The following is a 24,030-nucleotide window of genomic DNA, read 5'->3' as shown; positions in this document are numbered from 1 at the left end:
AAGTTTCCATTCACTGTCACTCTACTCCGCTGCAGTGAGAGTTGCCGTGCTGAACTGCAGACTTGGCAGCCACCAGTGGGAGTTTGCCATGATTGTGTTGTGCTGCTGCTGCAGCTGCAGTGGGCTTTAGGTAGTGCTGAATGGGCAGAGGGACAAAGCGCAGTAAGGGAGATGACCCCTGGGCCAGCTGTCACACAAGCAATACAGAGAGGGAGAGAGAGAGAGAGAATTCTCCTGAAAAAGCGTTTTTCTTGTCCTTGGTAACACTCGATACTGTATAGACGCTGACAATCAGTGACATTTCCATACATGTGTGGACGAACATCCACCTGTCTGCTGATTCTGCCTGTCTTCAGGTTGGCACACTAGCCACTGAGCCTCAATGGGAAATAAAGGTTACTTTTTATGATGTGTGTAAATGGCTCTACGATAAAATGTCACCATCGGTGAGAAAAAGAAGGTCGGTGGAAGTGATACAGACGAAACAGATAGGTGGATAATGCACCTGTATGAAAACGAGTTAGGCATTCATTGCTTTGTGGCGTCTGTGTCATTGGATGAATGTTTCTTCCTCCATGCTTTTCTGTTCAGCGTTTCCTTCCTCCATTAATTTTCAATACTTTAATTTCCTCCTTGGTTTCTCCCTCCTCACCATCTAAAACATCCTTCCTGCCCAGATATACCCGGTTATGAACTAAGAGGTGGTTCGGTAGAACACCTGCATTACTAATACACAATATCCTGGACTTCTCTCAGAGCCCTGTGCTTCATCATGACCAATATATTGCTTGCAACTGGTAAAATTATTATTAGATTGAGAATAGTTTTATCTATTTTGGACATTTTTCATTTCTAATACTGACTTTTTGCTGTATTTACAACATTTTTCATGTCTTTAGAAGGATTATCTAATAAATATAAAGTTGAAATCACGAGATATGTGTGTTTTTATTACTCTGCATCTACTCTGTATTCTGTCACTGCTGGGTGAGTAAGGTGTTCCTAATTAATGTACAATGTACAATGTCGTTAGGTGTTTTTTCTAAACCTAAAATTAGCAGGTGTTTTTCTTGAGCAACAGCTTCCTTCAAATGCGTGGGTTTGGTCAACTCGAGCCCATACACATACGTACAGCTGGGAGATGCCCAGTGCGACCGGATTGCTCACCGCTGTGGCACTGAAGGTGCAGCAGTTGGCAATTAGGTGCCCGGTTGAACACCACCCCAGCAGCAGTTGCTGAGATGGGGCTATTTCATCCCTTAGGATCGAAGCTGTTGTCATTCTGCGGTTTTAGCCCGTCTGTCCGCAGCGCCTGTGTGCGTCTGTTCATGTGACTTACGAAGGAGAAGTCGGGGGCATTTTGGCACAGCAGTCTGGGGAAGACAGCCTGTCTCTGGACGCGTTCCTCATCCTCGAACACATTGCCGTACATGAAGCCGTTCAGCATGGTGGAGTGGGCATGGACATCAATGTAGAACTCCAAACTCACCCTCTGATGGAGGAAAAAATGAAGAGGGTGAGAGAGAGAACCGAAAAACAGCGAGTTAGTGACAAACATGGGTTATTTTTCTGACACTGTGAACACAATGCACACAACAGATCGTCCACTTGGAGTCGGGGGAAGGCATTTCTTTGCTCTAGAGAGACTGTCCATGTGAGATGCTCCTACCTGTGGGGGGATAACTTCAGCCCCTCCAGACAGTTCAAACTGAGCACACACTCACACTTAAAGGAGCCAGCCACCCACACACGGCCCTCCTGACGGACACACATACAACACCCACACAGGTGTTAAACATGCACACATACATATCAGACATGTCCCAGATTCTTCGCACAGTATTTATGTTGACTTCATATTGACTTGACTTATTCTCTCACCTCTAATTGTAACCCTGACGAAAAGTAGCACCGTCATACTGGGATTTACAGCAGCAGAGGAAGCTCCAATTTCAGACATTTAATGCCCATAAAGGTCAGTTTCGGACAAATGGTGATATTACAGAACCACTGGAGGGAAGATAAAGTTTGCATGAGAGATTTAACTGATTAGATTGCACACTGACAGGGTGAAGGTGAAACGTGTTTTCATCAGAAAAGTCCAGATGCCACATAACATTCGCAGCCCCACCTTTCTATCTTTCCCTCAAATTACTTCAAATTGAGGTTTAAGCACGAAGTGTGTTCACATAGGATTTCCAAGTTCATTGACTTTAATAAAAAGTGACACTAACCCTTTTACGAGTCTCACAAAAACACCACTTGGACCCCAAAATCTCAAATTTGGACTCATCAAACCAAATGAATGATTTCCACTGGTCTAATGTCTAGGCAGTTCCCTCCACTCCCTCAGAGGTTGTTTCTCTGCAGTAGTCCAACCATGAAAACCTGATGCACAGACTGTTGATGTTCAGCTGTGTCTGCATCATGAAGTATAAATATAGGCTCTAATATGAGATGCTGTCAGCTGGTGATTTCTGAGGTTGGTAACTCAGATGAAGTTATTCTCCGCAGCAGTCTTTCCTGGCATGGCCTTCACGAGACCTACTTTAATCAGAGTCTGATTAAAAGGATTTTTCAACTGCACCTGAACGAACAAAAGTTCTTGCAACTTTCCTGTCTGAGAGTAATGATGGGCTGTCATTTCTCTTTAGTTAGGTGAGCGTTTTCTTGACATAATATGGATTAGTACACTTGTCCAATACCCCTGTGACCCTGATGGATAAGCAGTACAGACAATGGATGGATGGATGGTCTGATAGAGCTGACTACCTTGTGTACCCACCATGCAAGATTATTTATCAAAGACCAAAAATTCCAGTAGTTCAGGGAATTATATGTTACATCCTTTCCAGTTCAGTAGTATTACTAACAATGGTGTTATTGTTTCAGCCGTGACTCATTGTTGTTGCATGGTTGCAGGTTGTTGCATAACTTTTTTATATACTATATGATGCCATCTGGTGTAGTTCCCTGAAATGTACCACTTTAGCACAGACCTGCTTTTATCACGTCTTTGATTGGACTGCATGCAATGTGAGCATAATCTGACGCTTCCCCCAAACCTCAGCCTTAAAAACTGAACCCTGAATCCGCCAGGATGTGAAGACCTTTGACCTCTGTTGGCAAAAACACACACACCCTCCGACCCTTAACTCAACAGTGCCAACAAGCACCCCTCCATTCTGCCTCTTTTCTCTATTTTATCAATCCATTCTTATTCTCCAGGTTTCACCCTTGCTATCTTCTTTTCCCTCCTCTTTATATCCTTTTCTCCCTCCCTTCCTCCCTTTTTGCTCATTTCACATTCAGCACCACACCTTGTTCCCCGTGGGTTGTAAAGAGGAGGGGAAGAAGGGAGGAACGAAGGATAGAAAATGAGAAGGAGAAGACAGTGGAAGAAGAAAAGAAAAGGGAGAGAACAACAAAAATCAGACAAAGACAAAAGACAAACAACGATGTGTATGGTTTTTTGTGTGTGTATGTGTGTATGAAGAATGAGAGTGAGAGAGAGAGAGAGAAGGGAACAGGGAAGAGCAGACAGACAAAAAACAAAGATGGGGCTGCAAAGAGAGGGAAAGGGAGGAAATAAGTACATAAAGACAAGCACAAAGAGAGAAAAAGAGAAAGAGATAGATAGAAAGTGACGTAGAGATGTGTGTAGAGAGGTGTAGAGAGATTGACAGGAGAGAGAGAAGAAAGAGAGAGAGAGGGAAGCGGTGCTTGGGCGGCCAAGGCGACGCAGTGTGCCTGTGTTTGAAATTCCGCTCACAGCCAAAGCAATTTCCTGGCGGTGGCTGTGCTGTCAGCTGCTTGGCTGGCTGGCGGTGAAATATGGTGGCTGGGAGTCGGCCGCTAGCAGCCCCCGACAACCTGATGGATGGAGCCCCAGAGGAGAGGAACAGCAGCAGGAGAGGGTGGGAAGGAGGGGGAGAAGGGGGACATGGGGAGGGAGGAGGGCGGGAGAAACAACAGAAAAACAAAACAGGAAAAAAAAAAAAAAACGAGCAAGAAGGAAAAAGCTAAATGCAGCCAACTGAGCTGTGGTGATGATGTGAGGTGGCTGGTGTGTGTATGTGTGTGTGTGTGGGGGGGGGGAGGCGGGGGAGGTAGGAAGAGAGAGAGAGGATGGTAGATGGGGGACTATAGAAAGAGAGAGATAGATCCAGCTCCACCAGGCAGAGGAAGGATTCGCAGCCAACCAGCCTGAGTCCAGACGAAGGAAACCAGCCTAATAATTACCTGGGTCTCCCCCCTCTGGAGGGGGAGGAGAAGGATAAAAGGGGGAGGAGATAAAGGTGGTTGAATTGGAGGAGGGTGGACAAGTAGGTGATCAAAAGTGGCAGCCTGAGTCTAACAGGGAGGTTAACTGGCTGTTACAAGCTCACATACGAATTACTCAAGCGAACGGTGTGAAGGACGTATCTGTGAATTTAGTGGAATACGTTCATTCACGTCCGTAAAGAGCCGGATACTCGATACGGCCCAAAGTATGTGAAGATTTCAAAGCTGCGGGAATTTAAAATCAGACGAAAATATGTGAACCGCTGGTTGTGGGCAATGCTTGATTGGGTCAGAACTCTGAGCAGGTCAATTCAGTCCACAGAAACACAGAAAAAGAGCTGAGTAATAATTTGAAGTTTCACAAATTAAAGTAGTGAACGGTGCACCGCTCTGCCTGAAGCATCCACGAAAACCACTTAAATGTTGCTGGTTGTTGAACGAAGCTACACTTTATTGATTACAGTTGCCGTGAAGATTTTGACACCAAAAACAAACACAGAACAAAAATCAAAACAACTTGTGGCTCAAGACAACAATTTTCAACCATTTTAATGATTAATTAATTATGGTTTTTTTTTTTCTTTTTCAAAATGCCAGTTCTACGCCAAGTTCTACGTCCACAAATGTGAATATCTAACGAGAAACAATACATTAGAAAACAATACCTCAGGCTGTGGCAAAATGTGATGTGATATTTTTCTGACATTTTATAAAGACTAAATGATGACTGTATGAAAAATTTGCCTGAATAATTTTAATTTCTTCACTTCAAGGTAAAGTACGTGACCGCAATTTCATCCAGCTCGTGAAATAAACAAAGTAGCTGGTCAGACAATCGCTGCTGATCAGTAGCAGGGGGTGATCGGGGGCAGTGGGTGGCAGCAATTTAAGGATTGTGAGTAGGAGAGGGGCTGTTTCGGGTTTTAAACGGGATTGATTAGGAGATTGCAGATCAGAGGATGGTGCAGAGAATAAATTAGAAGGTGAGCACATTAAAAAAAGTTTTACTGTTGCTGGTTGAAATATACTCCACAATGTAAATACATGATCAAGGCGCAGCCAAAGAAGAGAAGGCCAATGGGACAAAAACTGAAAACGACTGTTGAGACTGCCAAAACGAAACTTAAAAAACTTACAGTGGCTGACGGACACGCTAACGACTCGACATCAGCCCACTGAGACATCCAAGAACGCTGAAAGGCCTGAAGATAGCGTGGTGGCAAACAGCTTTGCCAATCAGTTTTAGTGTCACATTTGTGCGTTAAATATAATTAAACGGCTCGCCCATAGAGAATTGACTCTCTCGTGATGTTGGAGGTTTGTTTCGCTGTCTGTAGCTGCTGATCACAACCAGTACTTTTGACGGTACGAAGACCGGATAAATGGGGAGGGTTGCGACAGGGAGGGCATCCGGCGTGAAGCTGTATCTACTACGGAAGCCATGATGCTAACTGGCTGTGGTGACCCCGCACAGGGAAAAACTGAAAGAGGGGAAAAAAAACAAACAACAGAAACAAAACAAAAATTAGATGTCCGTAGCTGCTGATGGGAAACTGTCTCTATCTATCTATCCGTGTTAGCTCTGCAGCAAAAGTAGATGTCTTGTTGTTTGTTTAATTTTAAACGCTATGACAGGTAAATTTATCTGAGCTACAAACCGGCAGCAAACCGTCACTGCTGTTTTGTGTGAAGTGTCTAGCTTTACTCTACCTTGTTTATGATGCTGCGTTTGTGTGTACGTCCTTTGTTTGACGATGTTGTAGGAGAATTACGGGGTTTGATTTGCTTCAGCTCTGAACTATCCACTTCTACCTGCAGTCCGTCGGGAGTCCACCGCTGTGTCAAAGCAGAGCTTCTGAGGGAGAACTGAAGGGATAATATATTACTGTACCTTTAAATGAAACTTGGATGCAGTGCCTGAACATCAAATAGCCCGTACAGTGTATCATGTGGACAACAGACAAATCCACCAGATCCAGCTCAGTCTGTCCTGACTGTAGCCCAGAGTTTCCCCTTCACAGCGCTGTGTGAAGGACAGCAGCAGCAGCAGTGAAACAGCCACAGAGCCCCCACAATGTCATGTCCACGCTTACTACAATAGTTAATACCCTGTCAATCAGACTGAGATGGTTCTGAAGGCCCCACCACTGTGATTGATGCTTCAATTAACAACCCGCTCTGACCTCCAGCATTGTTCATTTGAAATTGTAATTAAGCAATTAGGGGCAATTAAGAAACAGAGACTGCTGAATGAAAGTCAGAAGACAATTTGAGAGAGTGAGTGAGAGAAACAGAGTGGGAGAGAGCGCTGTCCAAATTAAAACCCTCACACAGAAGCAAAAGCACCATCTCGCTGCAGAAACTCCAGGGAACTCTCAACTTGTGGTGAACTTGAAGCTGCCGCAAACAGTTTAGTGTAAAAACGAGAAGGTCAAATGAATGAATTTTGTCAGACAAGTACTTATCTCCTGCATATTAATTAGAGCAGGGTGAGGCGGGGGGGTACGGTGGGGGGCATAAATGCAGAGCTTATCTTTACAGGGAAAGGAAAAGGAGCTGATTGAAGCAGGATTACAAGCTCTTGAATAAAGCTCTTGGCATCAGCAGGAGTATACCTTTTGAGGAGAAGGGAAACTACTGCTTGTTCAGGGGAAAAAAGTTGAACTTACAACCTGCATAAAGCGCATTATTCAACGTTAAATTATTGCCAATAATTCCCACGGCAGCAGGGACATGGGTTTGGGCTGGAGCAAGATACCTCAGAGCTTTAAAATTGGCAGCAAGGGTTGGAAAAGAAGGCACCAGACTGGGGGACTGCCAACTTCCAGCCTGCCACATCTCATGACAGACAGGTAGAAGGAAGACAGGCTTCTCAATTCTAGCGAGCTGCAGTTTTGTCAGCTGAAAATGACAACTTTTTTTATCAGCTGAAGCTAGCTAAGTAATGAAGCTAATGTTAGCATCACAAATTTATTAAAAACTTTGTCTACAGCTGAATTTTTAAGCTGAAACACTGACATTCACTTCAATGTCAACATATATCATCTGGAGACACTTGCAGAAATTCTGTAACGCTGGGTAGCTTCTTGGTTTACATGGCTGGTCAAGAGGACATATTTTTCACCTCTCCTTATTTTTAACATGACAAGACAAAGGGTTTTTAAGGATAACGACTCATCAGTGCGCCTGGGGAACGTTTCTGCTTCGCATAACAAATTTGGCTGAAGAGAAGAGATACTGTTAGCATTCAGGACTGACGCTCACACAGCGAGCAGGCACTACACATCGGCTGCTTGTTTTGAAGACAATTTTTATCAAAAAATCCTAACCCTAACCCTAACCCTTATCAAAAAATCCAAAGTATGTTGGTGTGTGTATGAAAACACACTGGCCTTTAAAAAAAAAAAAAGAAAAAGTTTGGATTCTAATTACTATAAAATAATTCTTTACGTAGGAAAGAAAATATGGACCTTGTTTGACCTGCTGTGGCCAGTTACTGGACAATAATGTCCAGGAGTCAGCTGGTAAAATCTGCTGGGTAGAGAAAGTGTGAAAAACTGTCACTTCCCTACGCGGTGACCGATGAAGTGCCTTTCACCAAGGTGTAATAATAATCTATTCCTGTCTCTGTGTCTCCTATGGAGCCACCTGGATGTGAATTTGTGGAACCGAGTCAGCATCAAATATTCATACTGAGTCAAACTTTTCCTTATGAAAAGGATGGGAATACATTTTTTTGATCACTTATACACTGTAAAACTCCATCAAACATTTCATTACTTAGAGGAGCCAGTTCAGGTCACGGGGGCCACATGGTTAGTGACCCTCTAATGATGTAGCAATGACAGAACATGGCAGATGGCATGACCTGCTTCATGGACGAGAGTAAATGACACAAAACTCTGCCTCCGTCTGTCTCCATCTCTCTGACACCCCCCCCCGCCACCACTCCCTTGCCCTCTTCCCCATCTCAGTCTGCACTGTGCTCTCAAATTGATGGTGGTATTTGTCTGTTTATGAACACAGAGGTGACTTGTAATCAGGCTGAACGGGCACAGGCAGCCCTCTGCTTCGTGCCTGTTAGTGCCACATAAGCTGCCACATCTGTTGGAAGGGCCTGCCAGGAGCAAAAAGGAGAGAAAGAAGAAAAGGAGGCTAATGAGTAGAGAAAGGAGGTGATATATAAAGGCATCAAAAGAGAGAAAGTACTGAAAGAAAAATGTGAAATACGTAAAAAAAAAAAAAAAAAAATTGGACAAAGTTGGAAGAATAAAAGAGCCTAAAAATTGCCGGTGTGAGAGCTTCATCTGTATCTTCCTGTGAAAAGCAGACAATTCAGCTTCCAACTGAGGGAGAATAAAGAGAGAGATGATGGAGGGATTGAAACGACGCAGGGATGATGGGGAAAAATTGGCCGTAAATCTCAGAAATGGATCAGAAATGGTTGGCTGACACCAAAGGACATTTTAACGCACACAGAGAGAGGAGAGAGAAGACAGAGGAGGCACAGAAAAAGACACAAATACACACAAAACACACACACACAGATCTTCAGCTTCACACATGAGGCAGATCTGACTGTTGAACAAAGAAAGAGAGGAGAGAGACAGAAAGAGGGACACTTTAGTGCAGGGCTGTACTGTAGAAGTCACAGAAGGAGGGCATGAAGGAGGATTTCAAGGTGCAGAATTAATCTAGATCTTGTGACAGGAACTAATACATTAGTTTCAGATAGAAAATTAATTTTCTAATATTAAAAAGGTCAAAAATAAGCCAAAGCAACAATGACCTCTTTGTCATTCTTAACAAATTTTCCAAAATGGCAGTGTCATATTGTTGGGGATACGCTGTGATGAATGCTTCTGGTGATCAGACAATCAAAAAGAATTCTTCTTCTGCGTTTGATAAATGAGCTGGAAAAGCAACACTTTAGGAAGGAGATGGGTCCATTTGTTTCGTTGGTCTCTTTTTCCTTTTTTTTTTTTGATTCCCTCTCCATTTCTCTCTTTTCAAAACAAACAACAGGGTAGCTTGGGAACAGATTATAGCTCCTTGCATCACTGACTCTTTCAGATGGATGGAGAGGAAGGTTACAGCCAACTTATAAGCAAATACTTAGTTCACCATGACTGTACTTTATCACACCTCTGTATTACATTTCACATTTTATTATTTTGGATAATTTGCTCGCGAATGCTTTAAATCTGCAATAAGCAATGTTGGACCAAGGTCACCGACAAAACTTTAATTCACGGTCATCTTAACATCTTGCTGCAGTTTGCGTGGTGGCAGATTATTGTCCTATTGCATAGCCAGTAGCCTCAGTGATCCAGCACTGGCATCTCAGTGGATTCCTGTTTCTTGTAACCCGATGAATGGAACACCAATATTCAATCCACCTGAACCGAATTTATCCTGTTGAGTGAAAATATTGCTGTGGCTTGTTGTTGTAGTGATAACACAGAGCAGTTCGTGTTTTTCTGAAAATTACAGATCATAACAAGGAGGAAACACCTGACTTGTCCTTTATATTTGAAGTTGAAGTTAGGACACTGAGGTCATTAAATACAGATATATCCCCTGGGCTTTCTGAAGATCAGTTTTGAGGCTCACATTGGGCTGGACTCCACCGAACTCAACAGTGAATCCAAAAATTAGCGGCAGGCAGACACTCAGCCATCTGTGGAAAGACCTCAATTTTGCCAAAGTTTGGCTTTAATAAAATTTGAACTGGTGAGTAATGTCAAAACTCGCCCCCCATACAGTTGTGTAATGGAGGAAATTAACTATAGAGACCAAAACAGTTTCTTGTAGTCGACTGTTAGCATGTTGATTATGCTGTAAAGTTCTGGCTCAGTTCAAAGAAGTTTGAACTTCTATCTTTCCTTCATTTTTCAGCCTTGGTTCTTTTCACTTGGTATAGGTGAGAACACAAAGTAATGGTTTTTAATCAGGAGGATGGTGAGAGACATTGGGCCGACAAAAAGATGAACTGAAGATGGCTGAAGCCTTTGTAGGGTGTGCTTCTACACTTTTAACATATAACATGTCAACTTTGTGCATGGAGACTTTTGAAAATGCGACATCACATCTTTTAATGTGAAAACTCTGGCATCGCACTGCAGTCTGGATGGCCATGAACAGAGAGCTCAGGAACGACCACCTGTGGTGAGAGCAGCATGACACTTTAAGGTGACAAATGTTTCTCATTCTACTCCACATTGGGTACAGCCTTTAAAATGACCACAGTCTAGTCGCAATATTACGATGCCACAATTCTACAACTCAATAACTGTCAATAAATCCAATGAAAATACAAAAAGCCAGCTTGTCACTTTTTTCCCAGATCCTTCTCAGTGAGGCTCACTACCAAGTTCACTCATTCTTTCTGAAACTCATCACAAATATAGGTTTTTTTCACCGAACATTACTGAAGCAGAAGAATGTTGGATCCAGTGAATAATTATTATCCACAGATTGACATATTGTACATTTCATCTGCTCCTCCTCCACAACAGGATCCACCTTTAGGCTCTGATTTCATTCCCTTTCATTTTCCCACCTCTCTTCACACGGGCTGTGTGTGCGCCTTGGTGCCAGGCGTAGATGTAAATATATATTCATATATTGATATAACTGTTCCAAGTGGGCTGGCTGATGGGATTTTAAGTCACTGATTTTAAAACATCATTTGTGGTCTAGGCCAAAGTTTTTGCGTAAACACTGTTGAGTGCAAACGTTCTGAGCAGTGTTGAATTTGTATACAAATATTTGTCATATAAAAGTTTCTAGCCATCAACACCAATGCAGCGTAGATTGCTTCTGCTACACGTTTGGATTTAAATGGCACTTGTCTGTGAACGCACAGCCAGTTATTGAAGTTATTGCCTGAACAGAAGAAGGAAGCTATTTTCCCAGCAGAAAGAGAGTGCTGCTGAATTCACAATGATGGAGAATCACTTTGGAGGGTGTCTGTCACAAGAATGGTTGATGGGATTTCAAACTGAATGGGCTCCTTTGCGAAACGGAGGGCAAAATGACTTTGAAATATGGCACCTTATGGATAGAACTGAGGGTATCTAAAGAAGTCGGGGCGTCCGACAGAAACCCGGGGTCAGATTTGTATACATGAAGGTGGAAAGAATCGTTGCACTGTACGTCACTTCCAGACTTCTTCCTCAACTAACTCTTTTAATCTAAACCAACAGCTGAAACAGAAATTAAACACCAAAATAAAAATACAGCACAGCACACTGAATGATTACAATTATTCCTCTTGTCAGGACATGAATTTTGGGGATTTTGGGGGAATTTTTAGGAGTATACCTACATAGATGTGTCCATCCGTACAAAGCTTTATTAGAGAACATTTCTAATTGTTTTAATGTATTTATCATCTCCTTTTGAAGACCTTAACGTGAATGGTTGGTGAAGACTGGAATAAGAAGCCGAATTATTAGCATTCTTAAATATCCCACAATATCTGACCACATCATTTGTTAACCTTGCATGACTTGATCTCCCAACAGCCAACAGCTGGTCCAGACTTCAGTGGACAAAGAAAGGCTGTGAGAATAATGATGCTGAAATAATACCTGGATTTCCCGTAGAGCTTTTTAATAAACTACAATCACATTCATAGGCAGATGTTCTGAAATTGTTCTCTGTTTTTTTTTTGGTCAAGTTAAGACTTTGTTATGTTCTTAATCTTAAATTCTTAAATGTAAATTCAACAAGTATCATATACGGTCAAAGCATCACACAACTTCATTATCTTCTCATGATTCTTTTGCCTGCTACCAGAATATGGATAGTTTCAAGCCGTAGCTCCAGGAAATGTTGATGTTGGGATGTGTAGTCATGAGGTGGGAAAGACAAAGACTGCTGGTCTTTACCAATTAGTCTGTGCTTATCAGGAACAGCCCATTACAATTTATTATAGCCTACAGCCACCATCAACACCAGTGAATGCGTCCTGTGAAAGCAACAACAGCATAAAAATGACAAAACAGGGTGACTTTCTGATAAAATAGGCAGCTTATTTGCTGTGACTCTTGACTCTGATAGACACCTTTGTGAGCGACTTCCTGAAACTCACTGAGCTGTATAGTACAGATACAAAAACACCTTTTCTAATCAGGTAGTGTCCACAAATGTCTCACTGACAATAAGAATAATGTTTCCATGTTTGATTTGGACATCACAACAAAACACTTACGATGTAGGGGACGTGTCATATGAAGGGTGCAATATTTTGCTGGATCTGTCCAAACCTGCTGAATGATGATATTAGTACTACGTGTTTTTTGTTTTTTTTTCCCACCGCCCAGGCCCTACGAGCTGCCCATCAATTTGTTAGTAAACTTAACTTTTTGAGCAATATTTGAATATATAGCTCAAACTTTGACCTGAAAATTGAAAATGACAAGCTCCTGTCTGTTCTTTTTCAACAAATGACCACAGAGAGTTGGCAGCTGCGGAAAGGGGCAGATATGCTAGTATAGCCTGGCTGGTGTGGTTGCTGTGGATCTCTTGTTAATGGAGTCCTCCAGCAGAGCCCTCCAACCCTGGTAGCCTCATTAGACTCTATGCCCACTGTGTGAGATGAGCATGAATGGAGGGCAGCAGCACAGGGCCTCCTGGCTGCAGAGTTGGCATTGAAACTGGCACCTGGGATCCCCAGACATGAGTAGTGTGTCTGATGGGATTAACTGGCTGTGGCGAGAGGGAGACAGAAAAGCGGAGGTTTCCCAGGCCTCAAAATTAACTCTGCAAAACTGGAGGCAACCATCAGAGAGGAAGGAGGCTACAGGAGAACAAGTGGTTATCAACAGATACGGAGACCAACATGAGTGGAGTCAGGAGGCATGAAGCACAGTCCTGTGTTGACCGGGGGCTGAATCGTTTCCAGAAATATAGAAAGTAATGTTCATGCAACAAACAGAGGCATGCTTCATTTAAATAACTGAAGCGGTAAAGAGATAGATTTTGGTGAAAAGTCAAAGACATGAGTAGAAAAAAAAAAAAAAAAATCTGTGTTTTAGATTGATTTATCCCAAAATCCTTCTAAGGGCTCTCAGCCAGCATGTTAGGAACCTTCGTTCGATACAAAGGTGTAATAGCAACATACGTTTTCTGAAAGTAATCATCTGAAAGACAGAAAAATGTCCAAACTACCAAAGTAGCAGAAAAAACAGATTCATGCCTGCTTGCTATTGTACTGTCATGTGGTTGCATGATCAAGTGCTAGCATGTGTATGTATGTTTGCTCAGGCTGTGTGTGTGTGTGTGTGTGTGTGTGCTTTCGGGCATGTGTGAACGACAAGCATGAGTGGATCACCCTGCCATGACAGATTCTATCGATCAGTGTGTCAGCACCAGGGGAAAAGGTTAATCTGCCCGATGCCAGCCCCACGCTTCACCCCATCTCTGGCCTGCCCCGCATCCCACCTCAGCCCCGCTCCCTCTCTTATCAGGATTAGAGGAGTGTACAAAAGGGCAGAGTATTCCCAGGACACACACTGACCTTCAGTAATCCCACCAACCTGCCGCTCTGCTTATAATTAACATCAGGAACAAAGAGAAAAAATCCCTGGCTCGCCTGTGTAGCCCTCCTCTGACTGAAAGACTAAAACTGGAGAAGGAAAAAGTTACAGTGTAGTTAGGGACTACGAGCCCAGAGAATTGCTTCAGTAATATGTCTTGAATGGTCAGGAGAACCTCGCTGACATTCTAGTGCTGCTGACTGGCCCCCCCCAGCGCATACACCCTCAGCACAGACTGGAGAAACACGCTGAACCAAGCAGGGCGAAGGAAAACTGTTCTTAGCACCAGTGGACACCATTGTGGTGGGGGAATATTGAGCACAGAAGGGAAAATGTGTGAGTTCACTCACTGGGTCTTGGTTCATCTGCACTATGAGTTGTTTGACAGCGTGCAGTGTGGGGTGGGCCCAGGGAGAGGGATCCTGCCAGTGGCGATTCAAGTCGAAGCCCATCAGAGAGCACCTGCACAAACACACACACACGCACACAAACACACACTTCATAAAACACGCTGAAAATGAAGGCGCCCTGTGGAGTTGTTGACCACTGCTTGCACTATGGAACAATGTTTTTTTTAAGACCAGCTTCTGACTTTCGTTGTATCCTGAGCATGTAAACAGGTTCTGCCAAGACTGTCCCACAATTCCTCTGATAGACAGCTACTACAGATAATAAGTCAATAAATATAGCAACAAGTCAACAACAAGGAGTCAGGAGTTATTGTAATTTTGAGTCACACACAGTAAGGTTTTTTTTGATGGATGGCATTGTGTGTTTATTGCTTTTTGTTTCCTTGTGGGAATATATGAAAGCAATATGTAAAGACGTATTGTCGCATATTTAGAATTTGGACACTCGAACAGAAGGGCACAGGGCAGGCAGAGGAAGACTGATGGATAGATGGATAGAAAGATGGATACCGCAGAGCACCTGAAAAAAGCAGCCTCGAACAACATACTCGCCCCAGGTTAACCGTTATTGATTCTTCGCTCTGCATGCAGCCCTCCCAGTCTGCTCTGCACTGTATCCTGCTGGGATGGCTGTGTGGCATCCATGTGCCTGTCTGTGTGTGTGTCAGTGTGTGTGTGTCTGTGAAAAGCGGGGTGAGATGGAGAGCATATGCAGGAACGAGCACATGTGATTGGTGAGGTGAGGACCATCACCGTTCACCTTCTGTCAATATGCTACTTGTCCCCTCTTTAAGCTAATGAGAATATCTTTTCAGCGCTCACCAATGACGGCGAACTATATTTTAGAGACTGTCAGCTGTTGGCAAGTGACTGGGATTCCCTGTTAGGGAGTACTGGAGGCAGTGCTGAGGCCCCACCACTAGATGGCACTCACAAACACACCAGGACAAGCTGCTGATTCTTATCTCAGCGTGCATTAGTATTCCTGGGGCTGAGCCTATTAAGTAAAAGGCAATTATGAAGAAGGGAAAGGCAAGAGAGGAAAATAGAAAAGAGGAGGATGCCCACAGAGCTACAGCTATAGTGTTAAAGACAGAGAGGAGGAGAGGATGGACAGATAGACTGGCAAAGAGAACAGCCCTACGGCCAAATATGATCTTCTAACAAATGCACTGCTGAGAGCTATATATAAATTCATTAAGCTCCCTAAAGGTGGAGTTAACAGGGTATAATCCCAACATAGCAGGATATAAAACCATGTAATGTGTGAATTCTATTTAAGGTGGTGATGCATTTAAATTAAGAATGAAAATATACGTGTGTGCGTACCTGTAGTTTCCCAGGTAGACTCCATCAGGGTTTAACATGGGGACTATCTTGAAGATCACATGATCTCTCAGGATCTGAGCCACAGGATGCTGGCTCACCAGGAAGTCAATCACACCTATCAAACACACGCACACACAAACTTGGATAGAAAACCAAAGACTGACGGGTAGTTAATTGAGTTTTGAGAAATGGAAGGAGAAGAAAGGACAGAGAGGGGGCATCATCATAATCAGGGGAGGAATAAGGGACGTCAAGCCCAAATCGATACAAATGGAATGGAGCTGACGGCGCTGGAAAAACAGACAGCGCACAACAGGCTGGAAGCCAACTCATCTGACCCATGATGATGCTTCCACAAACTGTGAGACACAAAGACAGACAGACAGACAGATAGATACACAGATAGAAACACCATCTTTGCTGCTTGTTAACGATAATGGACCTTTCTCACTCTGTCTTACTGACCGGTGCTGAAGGTGTAGGCCGTACCCTCCGTCACCTTAAACCTGCTACCCATAAACAAGGAAGTAAGACCAGTAGGAATAAACCTGCCCACTCACCTCAGTCTGAGGAGGAGCAAAAGAGTCATTAAATCCTGCTAAAATTGTCTTTTAGGTTGCGGTACCGCACAAGGAGGCAATTTCCCAAAGGTTTCCAGTTTTTCAAGCTGTGTTATTAGTTTTGAGTTAGCAGAAACAATACACCTATGATGTCCTCAGACTGTTTTCCTTGAGACATCATATAGAGACACTATATGACACTGTTTCTATTTCTGTCACTGTCAGCCAGCTCCAGTCTGTCTTTAGGATGGCATGAGAAAAGGACACGCCACCAAATTTATGCCTGAAGTTCGGGTATGATGGGGAGCCCTTGGATTTGTGAAAACAGAACAAATAACTTTTCTATTTTTTTCCCCCCACTTTCAGTGTTGTATGCAGAAAGGTGTCCTGTCTTGTGAAAACAAATACCAACTGCCTGTTCCATGTTGTTTCATGCAAAAAAGTATAAGACATACATTTAATTTCGGTCTTCTTCATAGTCTTTAAAAAACAACACCATAAAATATGACATTTGGTTTCCCAACAACACACAGCCAAGAGGTGCAGCATCTAAATCAGCTCGGTGATACAGTGCATCGACCTGACATTAAAACTTTACCTTGACAGACAAAAGAGGCAGGAGACTCTCCAGGGTGAACACGAGCTGTGAGAAACACCAGCTTCTTTTCCCTCTCTGGACTCAGGTGGTCTGTGGGTTGGTGGGGGGGGGGGGGGGGTTCAGAGGGTGGGAGGACGGGAGGAAAGGTGTAAAGGAAGGTAAAGACAGGGCAACAAAGGGAGACTGCTGTTGTTAATGCCTAAAAGATCTAGGAGACATGCCCACCAAAAGAACTCTCAGACTAAAATATTACAATTTTAAGTTAGTGTCAGAGTTAGATATAGAAGCAGCCCATCAAAATACACAATGACCTGGCCATCCGTTTTCAACCACACACACCTGAATCAAACATCAAACCAACACACAGCCCAGAATATTTAACAAGCAAGGTGAATTATAGATCTACGGAGGCTGGGGTCAGCCAGCAACAGGTTTGACCTGAGGGAGGTCCTCTTTGAGTTAAGTCTTAGGTCCAGACACTCGGAGGGACATGATGGACAGATTAGTGGGACCTAGGATGCTCTTGTTGAGCATTTCCACTTTACCATTAGGAGTTTGTGTGTATATAAAGGTTAGTAAACCTTTCACAATAAGAGGGTTAAAATGGAGCTAGGCCTCGGATACTTCAGAGTCAGATGTTACATGATCATGATATGAAAACGAAACAAATGCAAAAACGATCAAATACAAAATTGATTTTGTTTAAATTTAAGGATGGTCCCCTGTTGTGAAGTGTTTACAGGTAAATTCCACACATAGTCTATGGTTCATTAGAAGCTGAGCTCAAACAGACAGAGAGCTTTATTGGTAAAGTCAAATTATCGTCACCTCTAAGAGCCACGTGTTTAGAATGATTAATGCACACAATCCTTAAGTATACCAGACTAGAAATACTGAAAAACTGAAAAGCAACCGTCAGCGTTGAGCATTTCCAGCTCAGTTTAAAACCACTGAGGTCAAAAATGTTCTGTCGTCTTGGCCAGTGTTTTTCCTCTAATCTGCTGTTGCTAATAGATGAAAGTGATTGTGTGCCTCATTGCTATACACAAACTTAATATCTTATCGATTCTCCTGCCCGCTTCTGCTGAGCAGAGAAAATGCTAATTAGCAACAGGCTATGCACCTTTCCTTCTCCTTATTTCCAATTAAGCTTTAGAGCAGTGTGTGTGTGCTTATGTATGAGTGTGTCTGTTTGTGTTTGTTTGTTCGAGTGGTTGGGAGTCGTAAACAACAACAAAAAAAAAGCGTTGTTCCATTTAAGTACTCTCCCTCTGATTTTATTTCGCTTTTACTCTCCCTCTGCCCTTCACAGAGACAAATGGCTTTGCCATTCAGGTCTCCGTGGAGCGGGGCAGGCCGTTTGTTGTAAATGTGAGTGCTTGCGGTCTGACCGGCCGCCGGGTGCTCGGTGGCTGTGAAATTCCATCACTTAGAAATTCTACTTTGGCCCCGACCCCAGGCCACCACACAGACATAACACACACTCAGATATGTACACATTGTGGAGTGCAATGCTACGACAAAGGAGGAAAAGAAAAGCATTGGCAGGGAAAGACACACACACAACTGGTCTCCCTACAGTAAAACCAAGAACCCAGAAAGTTGTAAGCCAAACCAGAGACAGCTGCCAAGGTCCCGACTGTTGGGGAATTCAACCATCATGGCCATGCTACATTTAGTCTCAGTGCTACTGTGCCCTTGCTGCTTCATCAAAACAATCTCTTCCAGCAGGCTCCTGGAGCTTACAATGGATCCAGTGTTTATCCCACATCGCACCGTTTGTGTGTGTGTGTGTGTGTGTGTGTGTGAGACTATATCTCCTCAGGGCTCTCACAAATGCTCCCCAAGTAGTTGTTGTGTTTATGTGTCTGTATCTCTGCAGTCCTCTATATCTGGCTGTGCCCAGCCAAGCATTGTAGCACAAAATTAAGTTCTGCTATTCCATAGGCACTCCCAAAACCCAGGGGGAACCTGAGGGAGAAAAACATCACAGCCAGCCTATATGTAAAAGAAAATCACATCCTGGCTCAGGTGAGGGTGACAGAGGACACGGAGGTGAGGGCCAGGCTGTAGGCGCGCTTCAGGACAGCAGCGCTGCAGCAGCATCTCCTGACCTCAAGGTGTCAGTAGAGATCAGCGTGAGGGGAGGGGGGGATGGAGGGGAGGGGGGGAGACAAAAGGCAGAAGTGAAAGAGAAGACAAGGGATTGGATTTAAAGGTGGTTCTCTACTGCAACACAAATGTTCTAACTCTCCTTACAGGAAAAGCTTCTTCAGAAATTGGAGCAGGCGGTGAACAGCGGTGTTTCAGACCTTCATGCCTTCCACGTCCAGCGCTGAGCTGAATGTCAAACCAACATCACCGACACCTCATTTTTAATATATTGGGTTTGCACTGCATCTGTGTGCATTAGGCTTGCAACTCCAAAAAGTTTAAATTATTGATTATTTTTTGATTATATTGTTGATTAGTTGTTTAATTATTTAGGGAATGAAATTAGAGAAAATATTGAAGCAGGCTCAGTGAACTTTCCCGAAGGACAAGCTGATATTCCATTACTGCTGACACACACAAGAAAACAAAACAAAAAACAAACAAAGACTGGAACCAGCAACTCTTGAACATTTTCACTTGCTGAACAATGATTCCTTAATGATCCCCTAAATAACTAAAAAATAACAACAGAATAACATCTTCAGCTCTTTTCTCAAGTGCTGCATTGACGTATACTTTACTTTTATTCCTGTTAGAAGATGTAGGAGGAGGATATGGAATATAAACTACATAAGTCTCAGGTTCTCAGGTTAAGCACTCATATGTCAGGCATCTATATACATTTTGTTGCAGCCAGGCTGGCCGGTATAACCTGCTTCTGAGAGGTCATAAATAAACTCGACTTCATCACAGGCCTCTCTGAACTTGTCACTGTGTGACTGAAAACATGGAGGAATTAGGAGGAGAAGGATAAAGAGAAAGTAATGAAGTGAGTGTGTGTGTGTGTGTGTGTGTGAACGATGACAGAATGGAGGTGCATGTTACAGTAAATGGGCGGAGGCGCGGTGGGGAGGGGTGAGGAGGGGTGAGGAGGGGTGACAATGAGTGAGTGAAAGCAGCAGAAGCAAAATTTATGCCCACCATTCCAAATCAAAGTGCTCCGTCAGCATATTTCTCAGCTGCCAACGTCACGCGCTGCACTCTACGGCACATTACTGCTCATTCTCCTGCAGTTTGCCAGGAGGAAATAAAAAATTAAAGGATGTCAAACTACGATCAGCTCTGATAAATATGTAAATTACAGCAGAGAAGAGAAAAAGTGCCTGTGAAAAACAACATAAATTTCTGAAGGTCAGTCCTGAGTGTGCTGGTCAGCCCTTTCTGTGACAGAGTTACCAGGAACTTGGTGCTCGGACTCATAAGTTGACGTGATGTAATTAACCGAGATCTTCTTCATCATTCTTCTTCAGCAGGTACAAAGGAAGGCTTGTCAAGACCTTCTTGAAGGCTCGAGGAATATATTTAAATATATTTTCCCACTTTAACAATAAATTGATTTAAGAAGCGGAAAATTCTGCTTACTTTTTTAATCTCATTGGTGTCCAAACTTTCTGACATGGAAGGCTGAAGGGCAGTTTTAACACTGGCTTTAAATTGCATCACTCCAGTAATCTTAGTGGACACTCGGGTTTTATATTACACCCAGATGAAATATGAGTGCCTAAAATCTTCAGTACAAATTGCAGAGTATAGACTGCACAGTGATAGAAGAAGGAAAGAAACAATGCCACACTGGCCACAGCTTTATACCGCATCATACAGGCCTCTCGTACCAAGGCCTCTCCTTGCTCTGTGGGTTTTACACTGTAATAAATTAGCCTCACTTTGGCGAGATGGCAACAAGACACGCTTGGCGCCCTGCTCAGTGCGTCATATCGAGGATGGGCACGAGCTGTAAATTGTCACTGGCGTTGAATTTACACAGAGCCTTGGGACAAGATGCAGTACCGTGCACTGCCCAGCTGAGTGAGCCCCAACCAATATCAAAGCCCTGCACCTCTTCACACCCCCCTCCTCGCTCCACCCACCGACACCACCCACTCTGCCCACCTCAAGGACAAACGGAGAGCGAGGAAGGAAGAAAGAAGAAAAGGAAAGACAGAGAGGGATGGGGATATGCACTGAAGTGCGGAGGGCTCTAAAGTGATAAGAGTTTTATGATGCTGTTTTCTTCCCCAGGAATTGACCAGGTCAATGGCTTAAATTTTTGTGCGTGTGTGTGCGCATGTGTTTGTGTCTGTAGGTGCTGCAGAGCCTGAGGCATGTCGAAGATTTATTCAGCTCATCTTATTGTAGGGAAGCAGGGGCACTGCCAAGGCCTCCTCACACATTCATAACACATCCCCTGTCACTTAACACATTACACGGCTAAACTCTCAGAGCGGGTGGGGGAACTGAGTCCCTGCGCAAAGATGGCTAATTCTCATGAAATGGGGCCGTAACGTTTTCTCTGAACACCTGAAATGACTGAGAAAGAAGTCTACTGAGGAAAGGATGGTGACACAGATATGAACAGAGATATAGACGACGACTGATTAAAAAGGAGGACAGTGAAGGGACGGTAGTCTTTTTTCGTTTTCATAATTTAGCTCAGAGTTCAACAACAGCTTCTGTAAATTTTAGTGAAACAGGTCTGACTGTTTAAAGCCTCAGTATTGTTGTAAAAATCTGGTAAGCAAATACTGAATCCTACAAGTTTTATTGGTTTAATATTTGAGCCATTTGATTCTAAAATGAATAGAATCCGGTCACAGAAAAGATGCAGCCTCATATAGTTTATAGTCAAGTATTTTACCTTTATTATCCTCTTTTGTTATTTTTTCGAGGGGATTCAAACCTGAGACTCATCGCTCAGGACGTTTGAGCTCATGCGTTGCAAACCACACGGCCCTGGTTGCCCCTCTTTTTCTGTCTATGAAGAGTTAACCAACCTATTGTAGCAGTATCTACATACTGCTACCATTGTAGAGATGCCAATAAAGAATCACTGAATCGGACAGAAAGGCAGTTGAGACAGAGACAGGTGGGACAAAGGTGAGAGGATGATGTTGTTCTGTAATATCTGTTGAGTTAAGTCGCCTCATCCTGTCATCGATTCAACACCACAGTCTCTGGTCCTCTGCCTGGCCTGAGGAGAGAAATCAGTAGTAAAGAAGTGATGGTCGGGGGTGTTTCTGATTGTGTGTGTGTGTGTGTGAGAAAGACACAGAGAGAGCGAGCTAATGTAGGAGACTACAATAGCTGTGTCGATTGGCAGCACATGTATACAGAACAGGGAGGAACAGAAGGAAGGAGAGAAAATTGGGAGAGTCATAGTGGAAAGGAACAACAGAAGAAAGAATAAAAAAAAATGAAAGGCAGTAAAAAAGAGACAGAGAGAAGGGCATGAGCAGAGGAAACCCTCGAGAAGACAGCATGTAAATACGCCAACGGCGGGCCTCTTAAGTGGAGATGAAGAGGCGGCAGGATAAAAAGCTCTGAGCGCTGTGTGATTATGGATCAATTTGCCGCAATCAAGCCCCCTTATGGCTGGTCCCTGTGAAATGGAGAAATTTCTGCTCGTCAAGGGCAGCTGTGATGACAGTGGAGGTCACAGATGGCAGGAGTGACAGAGTGACAAAGGCAGACACACCGTTGGAGGGAGGCGATCATCGGAGGCAAAGGAAGGAGGGGAAACATTTTGTCCTAAACAAAGTGCTAGCCAGGCATCAGCATTCAGGCCCAAGCTGACGGGCTTTCTAATTATGTTAATGGAGAGAAGTGGTGCAGATTGACCATGAAGCCGACTGCTACCGTTGTCAGCTCTGGTCCTGTTAGTGTCACAAATGAGTACTCGTGTGGATACACTGGGACAATGATAAACTAAATGAGGACTACGCTTTTAGTCATACACTATTAAAATTTCTGTCATGAAATTAAATTTGAGCAGCGGAGTTAGTCCGAGCATAAAGGAGGAGAAAAGCAGCAGGCCTGCCATCTCTAATGGCCGGGGTCAAAGGGTCGCACCTGTAACCACACCCCACTGTGATGTCATGCTTCACACTGGCAGGTTAAGTTCAAAGGTCAAAGCATCTTTATCGTCCCACAGAGGGAATCTGCTGTGCAGCCGGGCCACACAAATACAGAACCAAAGATATTATGACAGTATGACGCAATGACTGGACTGAAGTGGAAGAGTCATCAAGATGACAGTCAGAAAGTCAAAGTCAGGCAGTCTGTTCAAATAAATGATCATCTTAGAACTGAATTGCGGTGCGAACAAAGATCACCTAAATCAGTTAAACCGATTTCTCAGGGTTGCTAAGTCGCTTTTTCATAACTTCGCTAAACAGCAAGTTTAATAGCCTAAGGAGTGGAAAAGCAATCAAAGGGTGTATTTTTTCATCAATATGCTGCTGAAGGTGAATGATATTGAGACATAAATGTTTAATTGTGGCAAGGGATTTAGCCAAAGCAGCCAAGGTTGAGTGAACGAATGAATGAATGGACGGATGATGGATGAGGCTCTTGAGCGTGTCAGTTCATTATCGTAACCTTGTCAGACACAGTCATTGGCAGTTATTAAGGTAAGTATATTTGTTTTTTATAATTATTTAAAAAGATAATCATCATCACACTGAAAAATAGCATCAGTATTCCAGTTATAATGAATCACACGCTCACTACAAACGCACTCACAGTACGTTCACGGTAGGTTTAGAAATCCTGCCTCATAAGCAGCGTCTCCTGCGTTGACGTGAACCTTTATTCTTTGTCTAGTCTTTGGGGCCAACAACATCTTCAAGCTTTCCTTCATGTCTTTCAGAAGCAGCTGGTATCTCTTACAGTCACACACTGTTTTATGGAGCCCTGTAACTGTTGAGAACAAGTGTGATAGACAGTTGGCAGAGATTCACAGAGAGAGAGACAAAGGGGGAGCTCTGTCAAGTATCAAAAGCAATAGGCCCTTTTAGCGATATGATACGGATGTCTGGTGCAAAGTCAGAGACGGGGACTGCTCAGGGTTTCAAGGCATTGGTCACAGGCCCTCTGAAAGCCTGACTTCTCCTCTCCTGCCTTCAGAAAATGATGACAGGAGGAGAGGAACATAAAAAGGAGGGATGGCTGGTCTGTGCACGGCATGATACAGAATCAGAGGTGGCCAGTAATAGCCTTTTTTGAAGAATGTGCCACTGAACTTTAAGGGCTGTCTTGCTTCAAAAGAACAAGTTACAAATAGGAAGAAAGGGAGAGGGAGAAATGATTTCCCA

At 43.5% G+C, this 24,030-nt stretch overlaps 1 protein-coding gene across 1 annotated transcript in view; it reads right to left on the bottom strand.

Moving 5' to 3' along the window:
• The window catches only part of agbl4 (AGBL carboxypeptidase 4), a 240,193-nt gene that overhangs the window by 10,265 nt on the left and 205,898 nt on the right, over positions 1 to 24,030 (bottom strand). Inside the window, exons 7-10 of the mRNA XM_029499931.1 lie at positions 16,727 to 16,816; positions 15,569 to 15,683; positions 14,180 to 14,291; positions 1,340 to 1,492 (exon numbers count right to left, since the gene is read on the bottom strand). Of these exons, the coding sequence (XP_029355791.1) occupies positions 1,340 to 1,492; positions 14,180 to 14,291; positions 15,569 to 15,683; positions 16,727 to 16,816 (470 nt within the window). The remainder of the gene's footprint in view (positions 1 to 1,339; positions 1,493 to 14,179; positions 14,292 to 15,568; positions 15,684 to 16,726; positions 16,817 to 24,030) is intronic.

The sequence above is a fragment of the Echeneis naucrates genome, chromosome 4 (assembly GCF_900963305.1).
Source record: "Echeneis naucrates chromosome 4, fEcheNa1.1, whole genome shotgun sequence".
Lineage (NCBI taxonomy): Eukaryota > Metazoa > Chordata > Actinopteri > Carangiformes > Echeneidae > Echeneis > Echeneis naucrates.
This window is presented reverse-complemented; position numbering and strand designations above follow the sequence as displayed.